We start from the raw sequence: 15,706 nt of genomic DNA on the forward strand, positions 1-15,706 counted from the left end.
GGGGTGTTTCTAGAGCTTAATTGGAGATCTTGGAATACCAGATGATAGGTCTTAATGATGGCTCTAGGAACTCTTTTCAATGCTGGTAAAGCCTAGCTTTTTGTTGAAGATTAAAGCTCAACTCAAGGTATCAAAAAAAGTTCATTTTTCTCGGATGGGTTAATCTTTCGTTCTTCCTTCTGGGTTTCTGGTTCTTTTGAATTATGTTCATCTGGGGTTTGAAGATTTGAAGCATTAATTCCGCGAATTCTAAAGGCAAAAAAAATGGACAGAACTCCAAACAATTGAATTTATCATCAAACAAACTAGAAGCTATCTTTATATTACACTGATCATGAGTGGAAGTGAAGAGAAATGTATAATATTTGTCAAATGCATCAACGGTATTGATGATTTCCAGTTCGACGTGCCCATGGATTCCTCCATCACAAATGTCAAACAACAAGTGCGTGACAGATTGCCTCCATCAGTGGTTCCAAGAGCTAGTATATCAAGTATGGGTGGTTTGGATATAAATCCTTATAAGAATGTTCATGATTTGTATTATAGTGTGACTTCAAATCAAGCCTCTGACTTCACAAAGTTTTTGAACCTAAAGATAAATATTTGTCTATGTGGTGGTAAAGGTGGGTTTGGTCAGCTTTTGAAAGCACAAGCACATTCTATGAGTAAAAAAAAGAATAGGAAAAACTTGAAATCAAACTCAAAAGATTATTTCAAAACGTTGGATGGAAGAAGAGTTAAAACTATAAAGAAAATAAAACAATTGGATGAGTATATGAGCACATTGGATGAACATGAAAAGACCAAAATTGCAGAAAAGAAGGCAAAATTACAAAAAATATTAGATGTGGATCTCAATAAGAATGTCAAGTTTGAGGATACTAAATTCTTGGATGATGTGGAGAAACAACTTGAAGAAATACGTGAATCGGTCAATTATGTTGAATCTAGTTCTTCTGATGATGAGATCTCGTCTGATGACGAAAGTGATGAAGGAAATAGTCAGAGCATACAAGAAGGAAGCTCTGCCAGCTCTTCTTCATCCACTAAAAACAGAAGATCTAAATTCACTTCATTTTTTGATGAGGACGAAGATGACGATGAGATTGAGAAGGAACAAAGTACAAAATCTCTACCAAACTCCAAAGGAAAAGAAATTGAAGTCTAATACCAACCACCTAATGATATAATGAACCAAATATAGAACTAATAGTTACAAAACTACTGATTTTGAGTGTATTTGTAGGCTTCATTATTATATTGTGCTGCACTAACCGATGTCCAGTACTTAAAAGGGTTTCCCGGACTTGACTAATAGCTCATAAAAATTTATTTTGTAGCCAAACTTTGAAAACTCTTTACAACACTTCGAAGAACTTTGATTGATCTTGGAAACTTACGTTGTTTTAATCATGTCCTCCCAAGTGAAAGATATCAATTATCAAATAGATGCCTTCATTGAGTAAGTTGGACACTTTTTAAGTTCTCTTGGTGAATGACTCTTTTCTAACAATTTTTTTGCAGAAAGCTAAAACGTCGTCAAATTTCTGGTTCATATGTTGTCGCTTTGGAAACTTGTCAATTGTTGATGAGAGTCATTTCTGCTGCTAGATGGAATAACCCAGATCATTTGATTGAACAGATACGGCAGTTGGGGAAGACATTGATCAATGCTCAACCTAGGGAGTTTACGTGTGGTAATGTTATTAGAAGAATTTTAGCCATCATTAGAGACGAAGTTGTTGAATCTAATATTAATGAAAGTAATGCCCCAATGATCTCATCAATGTTTAGTTTACTATCCACCAATATAGAGAAAAAAGAACCTGCACCACCTCCACCACAAACAAACCCAAGAATACATCATAGTAAAAATCATGACCTAAGGTCAATCATCATTCAAGGTATTAGAGATTTGATTGATGAAATTTCAAATATAGATGAAGGTATCGAAGCAATGTCTGTTGATTTAATTCATGATAATGAAGTTTTATTAACACCAACACCTGATTCTAAAACAGTTTTGAAATTTTTATTAAAAGCTAGACAAAAGAGAAAATTTACTGTTTTAGTTACTGAATGTTTCCCAAATAGAACTTCAATTGCTCATAGCTTTGCCAAAGAATTATCAGATGCCAAAATTGAAACAGTGGTGATACCTGATAGTCATGTCTTTGCAGTGATGTCAAGAGTTGGTAAAGTTATTGTTGGTGCAAGATCAGTTTTCGCAAATGGTGGTACCGTTTCAAGTGCTGGTGTTGCAGCTGTTTGTGAATGTGCTAAAGAACACAAGACACCAGTGTTTTCAGTTGCTGGTTTATACAAATTGAGTCCGACTTATCCATTTGATGTTGAAAATTTGATTGAAGTTGGTAATTCTGGTAAAGTTATAAATTTTTCAGATAGTAATTTGGTCCAACATGCTGATATTACAAATCCATTATTTGATTATATTCCTCCAGAACATATTGACATCTACATCACTAATATGTATGTATTGATACTTCTACGCAAGATTTTGAGTCTTTTACTAACGTTTATTGCAGTGGTGGTTATGCCCCAAGTTTCATATATCGTATTGTCCTTGACAATTACAAGAGTGAAGATGTTGATCTGGATTAGTTCAATAGACTTTTCTAAATTCAATGAATCATGTGCACTCAAATCTGTAAGGAAACTTTCTCTTCTTGGTTCAAATGAATCAAAGATACTATTTTCTGCCCTGTGCCTCGCTCGGCCCAATTTTTCCATAGTTGGGTCTTGAGCTGGATGCTCTTCTCATTAAAAGTACATTTCCTTCATTGGTTTTGTGCTTGAGATTAGTAAGGGGCTAGATTGAATTTCAGGAATCTTCCATTGAGTACGGTTGCACCAAGGTTTAATATACTCATGGTGTAACTGTAATTATAAGACTTCACATCTCTGTTTCTTGCTGTGTAATCGTTCTCTGTTCCTTTATTTGTAATGATAGTTAGAAAAATACTAAATAGAATAAACACGCCCATCAATATACAAGCAGTTGTAGTACCAGATAGAAAAGAAATGACACATTCAAACTTTCTGAGCTGATTTGATCATGAAACTATTTGTATACTGAGTCACGTGAAAATCACAGTTTCGCGTATACACCTACGCGTTTAAACGCCAAAAACAAAACTGAAGAAGTTAACGAATCAATCAATCACTATTATTAAAGAACACTGTAAAAATGAAACTCAAGATCTATATGAGTGCTGTTGATAGACTCAGGAGTAAGTTGACTAGTGGCTACCCCATAAATTTATACTAACCTGATTAGATACTCTTGGTGCAATCATTGGTCTTAGGAAATACTGTGTTTTAAGATTCACTCCAACTCATTTGAATATAATCTCTGCATCGCTAAGTGAACCACAAGTTTGGTGTAAGCTATCAAATGAGCTATTTGATGTATATGAAGTTGAATCGTTGAGAGAAAACACAATCAGTTTCGAGATGAATGTTGATCAATTATTTCATGTCTTGAAACAATTTGAAAAATCAAATTCTGATCAATTAGCTATACGGCTTCAAAAAAGAGAGAATGATTCAGGGAAGAGAAGCGCTAGTCTTGCTGTGTTCTTTGATGATACTATATCAACCACGTCTGTGGTTACTCATACGTTTAGTATATCTGTGAGGTTATTGCGTAAAGAAAGTGATGAAAGAATAACAGAGCCTGAATTGTCAAACGTTGATGTGTTGATGAAACTACCGGTTGATATAAGTATGTTATTCAGAAGGATTGAAAGGTACAAGAATTTGGAATTTCTTAAAATCATTGGTACAAAGAATGGCTCACTATCATTAAATATTCAGGAGGAAAATAACTTAAACGTTACAATAACGTGGAATGAACTATTACAAGTTCAACAAAATTCAGATTCATTAAGTGGTGATGAAAGCTTTGAAATAATGGTCAAACTACGAGATTGGAAGTTAGGGGCCAAAATTTGTGAGATATGTAAAAATATGGTTTTAATCATAAGTAAAGATGAAGCACTTGTGCTACATTGCTATCTAGATGATTCGGAAACTTGTGAAATCATCTACTTTATCAACGGTGTTAATCAATGAACTATTAGTCTATATGTATTTAAGTTAATCAATCTATTTATTGGCTTCAGCAAATTCTTTAACAAAATCAACTAATAAATCAACAGAACGTTCACTAACGGCATTGTATAAAGAGGCACGCATACCACCAACTGAACGATGACCTTTCAAACCAGTCAAGTTCTTTTCAGTGGATTCTTTCAAGAATTTAGCTTCTAGACCTTCACCATTAATTGTAAAGACAACATTCATATTACTTCTAACAGTTTTATCAACTGGTAAATTGTATAATTCTGGGTAAGCATCTAAAGCGTCATATAATTTTTTAGCTTTACGCTCATTGATTTCTTGTTGAGCTTTTAATCCTCCAGCTTCAATCAAGTTTTCTAAAACCAAGTTTAAGATGTGTAAAGTGAAAATAGGAATGGTGTTGTAAGCACTGTTATTCTTGACAACAGTTGGGTAATGGAAGGCAATTGGAGATAATGGAGCATTAAGAGCTTTTAATTCATCATCTGAGGCTTGTTCTAATAAAGTTTTTTTAATAATGTAAACTGTTAGCCCAGCTAAACCAACATTTTTTTGAGCACCAGCCAAAATTAAGCCATATTTACTGACATCAATCTTACGTGATAAAAAGTTTGAAGACATATCAGCAGCAATTTCAATACCTTCAAATTGTGGAACATCTTTGAATTCGACACCATTAACAGTTTCGTTGTCACAGAAATAAACATATGCAGTTTCTTTTGGATCTGGTTTGACCCATTCACTGACTGGTTGGATTTTACCAAATGCACCATAAGCTTTTTTAGAGTCGGTTAAAACTTGAGTTTCAACACCTAATCTTGAAGCTTCTTCATGTGCTTTTTTACTCCATGATCCCGTTATAGCATAGGCACCTTTACCTTTATGACCAGTTTTCTTCACAAAAGAAGCTAACAAATTGGTAGCAACAGATGAAAACCCGGTAGTACCACCACCTTGCAAGAAGAAGACTTCATGAGTATCTGGGATATCCAATAATTTCTTGAAATTGGCCTTGGTGTTGTCAATAACTTCACCAGCTGGACCTGAACGATGTGAAATTTCACCAATACCTAAGCCAATACCGTTATAATTCACAAGATCATACGCAGCTTGTTGTAAAACTGAGGTAGGTAGTGCAGCTGGACCTGCACCAAAATAGTTTGGTTCTTCACGTTCTAGAGTACGAGACATTGTTATGGGTTTGGACTAGTATCAAAAGAAGAGTATATAATTTGGTTCGAGTCATCGCTTTATATTAGGCAATCGTTCAGAAAAAACATTGATGGACCCTTTTCGCGAATTTTACACTATCATGAGCATCGCGTCCTCCAAAAAGAGGACTTACTGGATACTTTATTGAATGCAATTGATAAGATGTATATATACAGGTTGGTATTTAATATTGCCATGCTGAAGATTATTAACTTCATGCCACCTCCTCTCCTTTTTTGCCTCAGCGACGCAAAAATGCCTGGTAAGCATCTTGATTGATACTGACATTACCAATAGCTCTCAACTTCTTCTTACCTTCTTTTTGTCTAACTAATAACTTCTTTCTTCTCGAAATATCTGATGCATGAAGTTTTTGCAAAACATCTTTTCTTTTGGCCTTGATGGTTTCTCTTGCAACGATTTTACCAGCAGCTTTTGCTTGGATAACGACCTCAAATAATTGGTTTTTAACATGTTCTTTGAATTTCTTACACCAGGCTCTTCCCACGGCATCCACTTGTGATCTATGCATGACTTGAGCTAAAGCATCGACACCATTACCATTAACCAAAAGCTCTAATTTAACAATATCTGAGTCTTGATATCCACTATCTTCATAATCTAATGACGCATAACCTCTAGTTGCCGATTTCAATTTACCAAAGAAGTCATCAACCAAATGTGATAATGGAACTTCATATCTAAGCAAAACTTGACCAGTGGTTAAATATGAAATCTCTTTTTGAATACCTCTATTATTTTCACATAATTTAATAACAGATCCTAAGTAATCTTGAGGGAAAGTCATGATAGCTTCGACATAAGGTTCTTGTAATTTTGAAACTTGATGTCTTTTACTAATAACATCAGGGAAATCATCCGGATTTGTAACAATTTCCTCAGTACCATTACTGTACAAAACTTTATACGGCACAGTTGGAGAAGTTAAAATCAATGAAGCACCATATTCATTCTCCAATCTTTCTTTGAAAACAGAAGCATGTAAAGATCCCAAAAATCCTAATCTCCAACCTTGTCCCAAAGCATTTGAGGACTCTCTTTGTAAAGTAACAGAACGATCATTCAAAACCAAATGTTGCATATGTTCATCAAACGCGGAAAACTCTGTCATATCAGCTGGGAACGCACCAACGAAAACCATTGGCTTAGGTTCTTCAAACCCTGGTAAAGGTTCAACAGGTTCTGCGACATTCATAAACGTATCACCAATCATAGCTTCAGAAGAATCTTTCATACCTGGAACAATATAACCAACTTGACCAGCACTCAAAGTATTTGTTGGAATACGATCAGGATACATTATACCAGTTTCTTTGATATCATATTTTTTATCAGTATGGGGAGAAAATACTTTTTGACCTTTTTTAATAGTACCATCAACAACATGAACTAAACAAATGACACCCAAATAAGAATCATACCAAGAATCAACTAACAGTGCCCTCAGTGGTAATTCAACTTTACCAACAGGTGGAGGAATTCTTTCAATAATTGCAGGTATAACTTGATCAACATTTAAACCTGTCTTTGCAGAGACTTGAATGATTTCTTCTTCTGGTAATTCAAAAGTGTTCACCACTTGGTCTATAGATCTGGGTATATCGGCCATATCTAAATCAATCTTGTTTATAACAGGAATCAATTTCAAATTCATACTATAAGCCAAATAGAAATTCGCAACAGTTTGAGCTTGAACACCTTGAGAAGCATCCACTAATAACAGGGCACCACCACAAGAGGCATAACTTCTTGAAACTTCAGCTCTGAAATCAACATGGCCTGGTGTATCCACAAGATGTAATAGGTAATCCTGTCCTTTATGATTATAAAACATTGAACAAGTTTGAGCTTTAACTGTGATACCTCTTTCCCTTTCAACATCCAGTTTATCCAGCACTTGTTTTTGACCTGGCTGTACGACCCCGGTCATTTCCAAAAGCCTATCACTCAATGTTGATTTCCCATGGTCAACATGTGCCACAATGGAGAAATTTCTATAATTTTCAATAGGTATATCATTTATACGTTCTTGTATAGATTTTTCAAATAATTTGGAACTTGAGGTAAACCCACGCCGTATGGTCAATGGTTTTATGAATGTGTTGATGCAAGATAGTCTAGATCCAAGCATGATTAATATCTTATCACTGCCACAGCTTTGGATATCTTGATTATAAGATCATCTTTGATCTCTGTACACTTTAAAATTTCGAGACTTCTATTTTTTTACCCGTACGTTAAAAGAAAAAAAAACTTGTGTTACGAGCCACATCAGTATAAACTTTTTTTTTTTTATCTCGATTGTGTTTTTATTTAATTTCACCAAAACAATAACAAAGAAACGGGTTATTTTGGAAATGACAAGTTGCTGTGGGAAGTTCATTGCTGCAGGTGTCACTGGTGCTGTTGTGGCTGCTGCTTTGTCAGAGGCTTATCATAGATATTTCGAATCTCCAGTTCCAAAGAGTTCTGAAAAGGCATTAAAATCCATCAAAAAGGGACCAATTCAACATGATGAGGATTTAATAAGAGAACAACTTGCAAGAAATTATGCATTCTTGGGTGAAGACGGTATGCAAAAGATTAGAGATGAATTTGTTGTAGTTGTTGGTGCAGGTGGTGTTGGTTCATGGGTTTGTACAATGTTGATACGTTCAGGTATTTCCAAGATTAGAATTATCGATTTTGATCAAGTCTCACTAAGTTCTTTAAACAGACACGCTGTCGCTACGCTAGAAGATGTTGGTACTTCAAAAGTTGATTGTTTGAAGAATCGTTTATTAAAAATTGCCCCATGGGCTCATATTGAAGCTATTAATCAACTATGGCATTTACCAAATGCTGAGGAACTATTATTACATGGTGGACCAACATTTGTTGTTGATTGTATTGATAACATTGACACAAAAGTTGATTTGTTGACATTCGCTAAGCAACACGATTTGAAAATTATAAGTTCAATGGGTGCAGCTTGTAAAAGTGATCCAACAAGAATAAATATTGGTGATATTTCTACAACTGAGGAAGATCAATTAGCAAGAGCTGTTAGACGTCGCTTAAAGAAAAGAGGCATCACTTCAAATATTCCTGTTGTGTTTTCAGCTGAAAAACCTGATCCAAATAAAGCACAATTATTACCATTACCAGAGGAAGAATTCCAAAAGGGTAAAGTTGATGAATTAAGTGCCTTGAAAGATTTCAGAGTTAGAATTTTACCAGTTTTGGGTACTATGCCTGCAATGTTTGGGTTAACTATTGTTTCATATATTTTGACTTCTGTTGCAGGTTATCCAATTGAACCTATTGAAGGTAAGAATAGAATTAAAGTTTATGATGGTATTTTCCAAAGTTTAGCAGGTCAACAAACAAGAATTGGTGCTGATCAACGAGTACCAATCTCTTTAAGGGAAGTTCCATATATTGTTGAGGAAGTGTTCAGAGGTAAATCACCAGTTTCCGGATTTTCAACAAGACTTACATTATCAAAATGGGATCCAAGTAGACCAGTTAGTTTAACAAATGTTGTTGTTTTAACAAAAGAGGAACAAAAATTCCATGAAGATCGTGTTTTGAATGGTGGTGAAAAATTAGAAGATGTTTATGATGAAAAAGTTTTGAATTTAGTTGAAAAAAGATTCAGAGAAGAGGAGTATTATGAAAATTTTAGATAAATAGTTGCATGCATATAGAGTTGTTTTAATAAAGTTAATGACAATAGAAATCTACTCAGTAAAACAATAAGTTAAAAAGCAATTGCATTAAAGTGACATGAACATGACAAAACTTGAGTTTGTGTTTGTTTGTTTTTTTAAGTTTTGAAAAGGGTATTAGAAGTAATATGTGAGGAAATAACTAGCCAGGATCTAATAAAAAAAGCACCAATGACAACAATAACGATTAATTTGGGTGGGGAAAAAAATAAACCAAAAAAAACAAGGCAAGGACATGAAAATAATTTGCATATTATGATAAAATGATGATTATGACTTTTAAGCAAATACTGAAGCTCCCATTGGAACTGATTCTTGTTGACGATATTCAGGAACAACGTTATCTTCCATGAAATAAGGATGTGTTAAAGCACGTTTAGCAGAGATACGAGCAGCAGGATCATAAACCAACATACTTTCTAATAAATCAATACCAGCAGGGTCTAAAGAAGGAACAGCTTGTTGTATATCTTTTCTATTCCATTTAGGGAATGTTGGTTTAAAATCTGGTAAATAAGTAACATCTGGCCAAACTTCTTCATTTGGTGTTCCCAATATTCTGAAAATTCTAAAGATTTGATCAATTTCTGAATCACCAGCAAATAAAGGTTTACGGTTAACCATTTCTGCAAAGATACAACCAATAGACCAGATATCAACGCCAGTAGAATATTGTTTACCACCTAATAAGATTTCTGGAGCTCTATACCATAATGTAACAACTTCATGGGTATAAGCTCTTAAAGGAACACCAAAAGCTCTAGCTAGCCCAAAATCTGCCAATTTCAAATTACCTTCTTTATTGATTAATAAATTTTGAGGTTTCAAATCTCTGTGTAAAATTCTATGACCATGACAATATGCAGTACCTTTAACTAATTGCATCATGAATCTTTTGATCATATCAGCACCTAAACCAACACCTGCAGGGATTGATTCCATATATTTCTTCAAATCTAAGTCCAAGAATTCAAACACTAAATATAATTTATGAGAATCTGAATGAATGATATCATATAATCTAACGGTGTTTTCATCTCTCATTTCTTTTAACAATGAGATTTCTCTTATAGCGGTAGATGGAACACCTTCATCTTCTGATTCCAAACGAATTTTTTTCAATGCCACCACTCTATTATTGTGTTTAGTATCAAGTGCCTTATAGACAACACCATAAGTACCTGAAAAAATGGGTTAGTTGACATGTCAAAAAAGATCATTTTAAATCATACTCACCTTCACCAACTTTTTCTAGACGTTGGTAGTTTGATAATTCTGGCATGATTCTATGTGTATATGATTTGTTTGAACCTGTGTTGAAACTCTAGGTCAATAATATTATGGAAAGTTTGCTAAGATCAAATTCAATCTTTTGAATTGTCAACGCGAAAACTTGATTTCGTTACACTTTTCCTAAAAGGTAAAAACTGGTGATTTTCTTGATCCTTGGAAACGACAGACTCGAATAAACAACGAGGAAACAAGAACAGAACGGCTTAATTCTCTGGGTTTTAGTGGTGGTGAATGTGGTTAAAGCCCTTTGATTTTGATGAGTTTGATCATTTCAAAACTCGATTTCAAGATCCAAAAACAGAAAACAAAAACAAAAAAAAAATTAACGTGCATTTCGGTTGACTGCCTAAAAGGGAAATAATAAAGGACTGGCTACAATAAATTTAATAAAGAATATTCGTTTTCTAATTCAATCCAATTATTTAATCCTTCTTTTGTTGACGAGCAGCTTTTCTTAGGGCTCTGACACGAATATCCTTGTGCATCTTCAAGTTCAAAGTGTTTGCCAATTTACTATAGACACCAACAGTACTTTCAATTCCAAAATGCATAAAGGCATGGACCCAGTATGGAGTAGAAGTGGCATATCTCTCTTGAGCACCTGAGCGACGACCGACAGATCTCAAGACACTGGAAACAAAGGTCTTTGGGTTTGGAATTGATAATGAAGCACGTCTAATTTTGGACATTGAAGAAGTAACCAAGTATGAAATGACACATTCAACATCAATGTTGGACGATGCCAATTCACCAGCTAATGCGGCACTCCAACTTTGTAAGAATGCTTTTGAACCTGAATAAGTGGCCAAGTATGGGGTTGGTAATAATCCACCAAAAGAACCCATGGTTAAGATTAACCCACGAACACCTTTGTTTGATTTAACAGTATCAGCAATGATTGGAGCAATGATTTGTGTAGCACGTAGAGTAGCTGTATTGTTAATGGTGATGATATTTCTCAATTCATCTTCTTCAGTTTCAACAAATGGAACTGGGATTGAATGACTTTGTCCAACATTGTTAATCAAGATTGTGATTGGTAAATTCTTGGTCAATTGACTAATCAATTCATAGTTTGATGGTTTATCACTTGCAAAATCAATGGCTAAAGTTTTAGTTTCAACTTTATATTTTGTTTCAAGTTCAGTAGCTAAAACTTCTAATTTTGATTGAGTTCTTGAAATTAAAAAAATATTGAACCCCTTTTTAGCCAATTGTAATGAATATTCTTTACCGATACCATCAGAAGCACCAGTGACGACAGCCCATTTATTAGATTTTGCACCATATTTTTTAAAATTAACTGGTGGTAAGACCAAAGTATCCAATACCACAGCAGCAAAACTTAGGAACGAAGTTGTTATTTTCAAAACACCAACTGATAACGCAGCGTAGAGTAACACATTCAAGATTTTGCAATTACCAGCTAAAGATTGAATCTCATTGAAGAAAGACATGATGCAATTTGATGATTCTTTTGAAGTTGACGTTAATTAAAAAGTTTTGTTCTTTTGCTTCAATTTTTATCCTCAAAAAAACCTGGATGATGACTAAGCCACAAGCCATAAAAGTTGAGATTGATTTAGCATTGGCTTAAAGAAGACTGTAGTGTAGAGGTCTAAGTGGCATTGGTTATTCACTTGAGCGTAGTCAGTGAGCTTGGTTCCACAAATGAATCAATGGAAAATTACTTGACTTGAGTGTCATTTCATTAGCAAGCTGTACAAGATCAATTACGTCTTTAACTACACAGAACTACCCTTTTATTCAACAAGCCAACTTAATCAAAACCTTCAAAAGACCCTTGACAATTGTGATGAAATAACTAAAACCCTCTTTTTTGACAGATCCTTTAATTTTTTTTCGGTTTTTTGTGTCTTGCGACGCGTCGAAATCTTTTTTTTTTTGAGCGTGTCGCGCGTTTGAAAAAAAAAAATCTGTCCCAAAAGGGAAATTTCGTGTTTAATGAGATGCGTCTCGAGAATTGAAACTTATTTAAAACCAGATTGGAATCCCATATACAAACAAGACATACACAATGTGATTCATTCCAACCAAATCATAGAATTATAGAGATGTCTGAAGAACAAGTATCCACACCAAGAAGAATCTTAAAGATGCTGAGCAGCACTTTAACTCCAAGTTCAATAACTCCAAGATCTAGAAAGAGAACTCAATCAGTTAAACCAATTGGTAATGCCATTCCAATCTTCAATTCAAGATCTGATGTTAAGTCAATCAAGAATCCATTCACACAATCTGCTAGTCCTATAAAGAAAGAATCACCAATACCTAAATCAACTTCTGAAAAAAAAGTTAAAATGCTGGAAAAGACTTTGGAGTCTATAACACCAACAACTACACCAACTAAACCATCAAATATCACCACCATTTCACAATTATCACCAAAAAAATTGGATTTCAAAGAACTAGTAATGGGTGACTCCGCACAAAGATCATTAGTTACACCTCCAGTGACGCCAATCAAACCTGATTCAGAGATCAAGATTGATCAAGTTCAACCTAAAAAATTAGAATTACAAGTTGATGAAACTCAAGATAAAGAAAATGAAATAATACAGAAAGGCTCTATTTATTCCAAGGCTAAAGCCATTTTCCAAAGAGGTTTCACTTTAAACCAATCTGAATCATTACCAGAACGTGAATTAGAATCAAGAGCTTTGAAAAATTTCATAAAGACAAATTTAATTAATTCACAATCAAGTTCATTATACATTAGTGGACCACCAGGTACTGGTAAAACTGCACAAGTCAACTTGACATTATCACAATTCTTAAACACAAATAAACATGGTGTTCAAAATTGTTGCATTGATGGGATTAATTACAAGATTGGTTTCACTTCAATAAATTGTATGATTATTTCAAAAATTTCACAAATATTTGCAGAAATTTATAAAAATTTAACAAATGGTGTTAAACCAAATTCATTACAATCTTCCAAAATGGAATTATTATCACTACTTTCAAATACTACAACAGCTGATATGAACATAGTTGTATTGGATGAATTAGATAAATTAGTTACAAATGATCAACAAATATTGTTTGAATTATTTTCATGGACAATTTTCAAAGAATCCAAATTTTTATTAATTGGTATTTCAAATTCTTTAGATATGATTGATAGGTTATTACCAAGATTGAAAATTAATGGATTAAATCCAAATACTTTATCATTTATGCCATATACTGCAGAACAAATCAAATCAATAATTATAACAAAATTGAAACTTTTAAATGTCAAAGACCCAAATTCAACAAATATTCCAATAATGCATCCTGCAGCTATACAACTTTGTGCCAAAAAATCTTCAAATAATACAGGTGATTTAAGAAAGGCATTTGATATATGTCGAAATTCAATTGAAATGGTTGAAAGAGAGATTCGAGGCTTAAATTCTCAAGGTTTTATTAATAAAGATATTGATGGATTAATTGAATTTGATGAAGATTCTGCACCAAAAGTTAAAATCAACCATATTGCCAAAATTTGTGCAAGTGTTTTTGATAATCATCAATCAACAAGATTGAAAAATTTAAATCTTCAACAAAAATTTATAATTTGTATGTTGATTAAAAAAGAATCTGAAATTATTAATGAACCAATTACAATTAATTCATTATATGAATATTATGTTAAAAAAATTGAAATTGATAGATTGATTGGAGTTTTGAAAAAGGGTGAATTCTTAGAAATAATAAGTGCTTTAGAAAGTATTGGAATATTGAAAGTTTCTAAAGCAAATAAACAATATAATCAAATTAGAATAACTTCATCAATTTCACAAAAAGATTTGAAATTAATTGTTGATGGAGTCACTGTTTTAGAAAAATTAATGGGTATTAATGGTCAGGAGATAAATTAACAGAATGCTTTACGAGTACCAAACAATGTAGATGATTCTTCTCTTTATTCTCATAACTAGTCATAAATATAATCAATGCATGTATATCTTTTTAAATTCCTAAATGATATTTTGTACGCTCATAAACAAAGAATGAACAAGCAACCATAGGTATAACTTTTATATAACCAATACTTAACCCAACATAAAACCCTTTAAATCCACGTTCTTTCCAAATTTTTTTGGAAATTGAACCAATTCCAATAAAATTCCCATTATTTACACCACCAACTTGCATTCTTCTTCTTATAACTTCGAATGGATAAGCTGCGGTTTGAGAAAACATCCCAGCTATACCACCAGCTAATAATTGGGCCCAAGTGTTTAATGGAGATCTTTGTTCATGGGTTGAAGGTTTTGAACCATTTGACATGAGTTGGAAATGACCAGGATGGGTTTGATCCACCGTGTATGGTGCAATTAAAGGTAATCTCAACACATCATGGACAAAATCATGAGTCCAAAATGATACACCAGCATATGGAACCATCCCCATTAAAGTTGGTATGAAACCTCTATAAAAATTTGTCAAGTTTGAAATCTTGTTTGGTAAGTTTTTTTTCAACATATTGATTAAAAAAAATTGTTTATCCACTATTGGATGTTCTTTATAAATTTGTTGTATTGTGGAGACTAATAAACCTTTTCTAATGTTATGAATATGATTTTTATGATGAATAGGTATGGTTGTTGATGAATGATGCTTTGTATCAAATGCTAAACGAACTCTTATTAAATCTAATGGATAAGTGACAAACACCGAACATAAACCTGCAATTGAACCAGACATTAATCTTCGAACAGAAGTTTCATAATCATCATTAGGTATCAGAATTCTTCGTACTTGTTCATACATTACGAATTTTATGGCAGCATATGGGAAAATTCTCAACAATGTAGCTGAATGACCTTGGAAAAAACCAAATATACCATCATTTATATAAATTTTCTTACCAGCTTTAAACATACCAAATATTGAACCGGAATATTGTTTGTATAATGGGTTTGAAGTTTGAAACAAGATCTTTATACGATCTAAAGGTGCTATCAAAGTCTTACCAGATGACCCAGCCAACCCACCAGCAAGACCAGTCTTGATGATGTATTCAGCAGAACTTTTATCAAGTGAAGCTTTTGCTTCAAAAGGAGTGGAGTCATCAGTGTGCACTTTAGTGTTGTTGATTATGGGAGATAGCTTTGTCTCCTGATTCATAAAGCTGTTTTTGGAGGACATTGTCGCATGCTATTATTCACAAGTTGTTGATGATTTGGTTTCTCTGTTATTTATGGGTATAGTCACTGGATACGCCTCCACTTTTTAAAAAAATGCCAAACAGTGTAATTTGAGTATATGGTCTCTAGTTGCTATTGTCTAAGTGTCTCTATATGGAATGGATCCTATCCAGCTAATGCCTCTGGGTTCGTTTCTCTGTT

The 15,706-nt window shown here is 33.5% G+C and overlaps 11 protein-coding genes across 11 annotated transcripts; 6 read left to right on the forward strand and 5 right to left on the reverse strand.

Annotated features, from left to right (window-relative positions):
- The first annotated feature begins 151 nt into the window (after positions 1–151).
- On the forward strand, positions 152–1,345 carry WICANDRAFT_67852 (uncharacterized protein). The gene has a single exon (XM_019184102.1). It carries the CDS (start codon positions 335–337, stop codon positions 1,169–1,171), a length of 837 nt encoding a protein of 278 aa, XP_019040463.1. The 5' UTR covers positions 152–334; the 3' UTR covers positions 1,172–1,345.
- Positions 1,346–1,379: 34 nt separating this feature from the next.
- Positions 1,380–3,260, forward strand: GCD7 (translation initiation factor eIF2B subunit beta). The gene is given in 3 exon segments (XM_019186249.1): positions 1,380–2,980; positions 2,991–3,036; positions 3,086–3,260. The coding sequence occupies 1 exon segment, from the start codon at positions 1,592–1,594 to the stop codon at positions 2,765–2,767; it is 1,176 nt and encodes a 391-aa protein (XP_019040464.1). The 5' UTR covers positions 1,380–1,591; the 3' UTR covers positions 2,768–2,980; positions 2,991–3,036; positions 3,086–3,260.
- Positions 3,261–3,303: 43 nt separating this feature from the next.
- On the forward strand, positions 3,304–4,098 carry MEC3 (Mec3p; the record flags this gene model as incomplete). The annotated part of the gene is made up of 1 exon (XM_019181504.1): positions 3,304–4,098. A coding segment is annotated over one exon (795 nt), but the record flags the coding sequence as incomplete, so codon positions are not given.
- Positions 4,099–4,131: 33 nt separating this feature from the next.
- SER1 (O-phospho-L-serine:2-oxoglutarate transaminase) lies at positions 4,132–5,298 on the reverse strand (the record flags this gene model as incomplete). The annotated part of the gene is made up of 1 exon (XM_019183251.1): positions 4,132–5,298. The coding sequence occupies one exon, from the start codon at positions 5,296–5,298 to the stop codon at positions 4,132–4,134; it is 1,167 nt and encodes a 388-aa protein (XP_019040466.1).
- Positions 5,299–5,560: 262 nt separating this feature from the next.
- On the reverse strand, positions 5,561–7,471 carry GUF1 (GTPase GUF1; the record flags this gene model as incomplete). Its single annotated transcript, XM_019185546.1, has 1 exon — positions 5,561–7,471. The coding sequence occupies one exon, from the start codon at positions 7,469–7,471 to the stop codon at positions 5,561–5,563; it is 1,911 nt and encodes a 636-aa protein (XP_019040467.1).
- A 226-nt stretch (positions 7,472–7,697) lies between these two features.
- Positions 7,698–9,011, forward strand: WICANDRAFT_29178 (tRNA threonylcarbamoyladenosine dehydratase; the record flags this gene model as incomplete). Its single annotated transcript, XM_019181583.1, has 1 exon — positions 7,698–9,011. The coding sequence occupies one exon, from the start codon at positions 7,698–7,700 to the stop codon at positions 9,009–9,011; it is 1,314 nt and encodes a 437-aa protein (XP_019040468.1).
- A 318-nt stretch (positions 9,012–9,329) lies between these two features.
- On the reverse strand, positions 9,330–10,332 carry CDC28 (cyclin-dependent serine/threonine-protein kinase CDC28; the record flags this gene model as incomplete). The annotated part of the gene is made up of 2 exons (XM_019185547.1): positions 9,330–10,231; positions 10,287–10,332. The coding sequence occupies 2 exons, from the start codon at positions 10,330–10,332 to the stop codon at positions 9,330–9,332; spliced, it is 948 nt and encodes a 315-aa protein (XP_019040469.1).
- Positions 10,333–10,765: 433 nt separating this feature from the next.
- Positions 10,766–11,800, reverse strand: IFA38 (ketoreductase; the record flags this gene model as incomplete). Its single annotated transcript, XM_019181529.1, has 1 exon — positions 10,766–11,800. One exon carries the CDS (start codon positions 11,798–11,800, stop codon positions 10,766–10,768), a length of 1,035 nt encoding a protein of 344 aa, XP_019040470.1.
- A 317-nt stretch (positions 11,801–12,117) lies between these two features.
- Positions 12,118–12,865, forward strand: WICANDRAFT_90620 (uncharacterized protein; the record flags this gene model as incomplete). The annotated part of the gene is made up of 1 exon (XM_019186250.1): positions 12,118–12,865. A coding segment is annotated over exon 1 (245 nt), but the record flags the coding sequence as incomplete, so codon positions are not given.
- Positions 12,866–13,444: 579 nt separating this feature from the next.
- Positions 13,445–14,233, forward strand: CDC6 (AAA family ATPase CDC6; the record flags this gene model as incomplete). Its single annotated transcript, XM_019186251.1, has 1 exon — positions 13,445–14,233. A coding segment is annotated over one exon (789 nt), but the record flags the coding sequence as incomplete, so codon positions are not given.
- A 91-nt stretch (positions 14,234–14,324) lies between these two features.
- LEU5 (coenzyme A transporter) lies at positions 14,325–15,485 on the reverse strand (the record flags this gene model as incomplete). The annotated part of the gene is made up of 1 exon (XM_019181471.1): positions 14,325–15,485. The coding sequence occupies one exon, from the start codon at positions 15,483–15,485 to the stop codon at positions 14,325–14,327; it is 1,161 nt and encodes a 386-aa protein (XP_019040473.1).
- Between the last annotated feature and the right edge of the window lie 221 nt (positions 15,486–15,706).

Source organism: Wickerhamomyces anomalus (genome assembly GCF_001661255.1).
Source record: "Wickerhamomyces anomalus NRRL Y-366-8 unplaced genomic scaffold WICANscaffold_2, whole genome shotgun sequence".
In the NCBI taxonomy this organism is placed as follows: Eukaryota; Fungi; Ascomycota; class Saccharomycetes; order Phaffomycetales; family Wickerhamomycetaceae; genus Hansenula; species Hansenula anomala.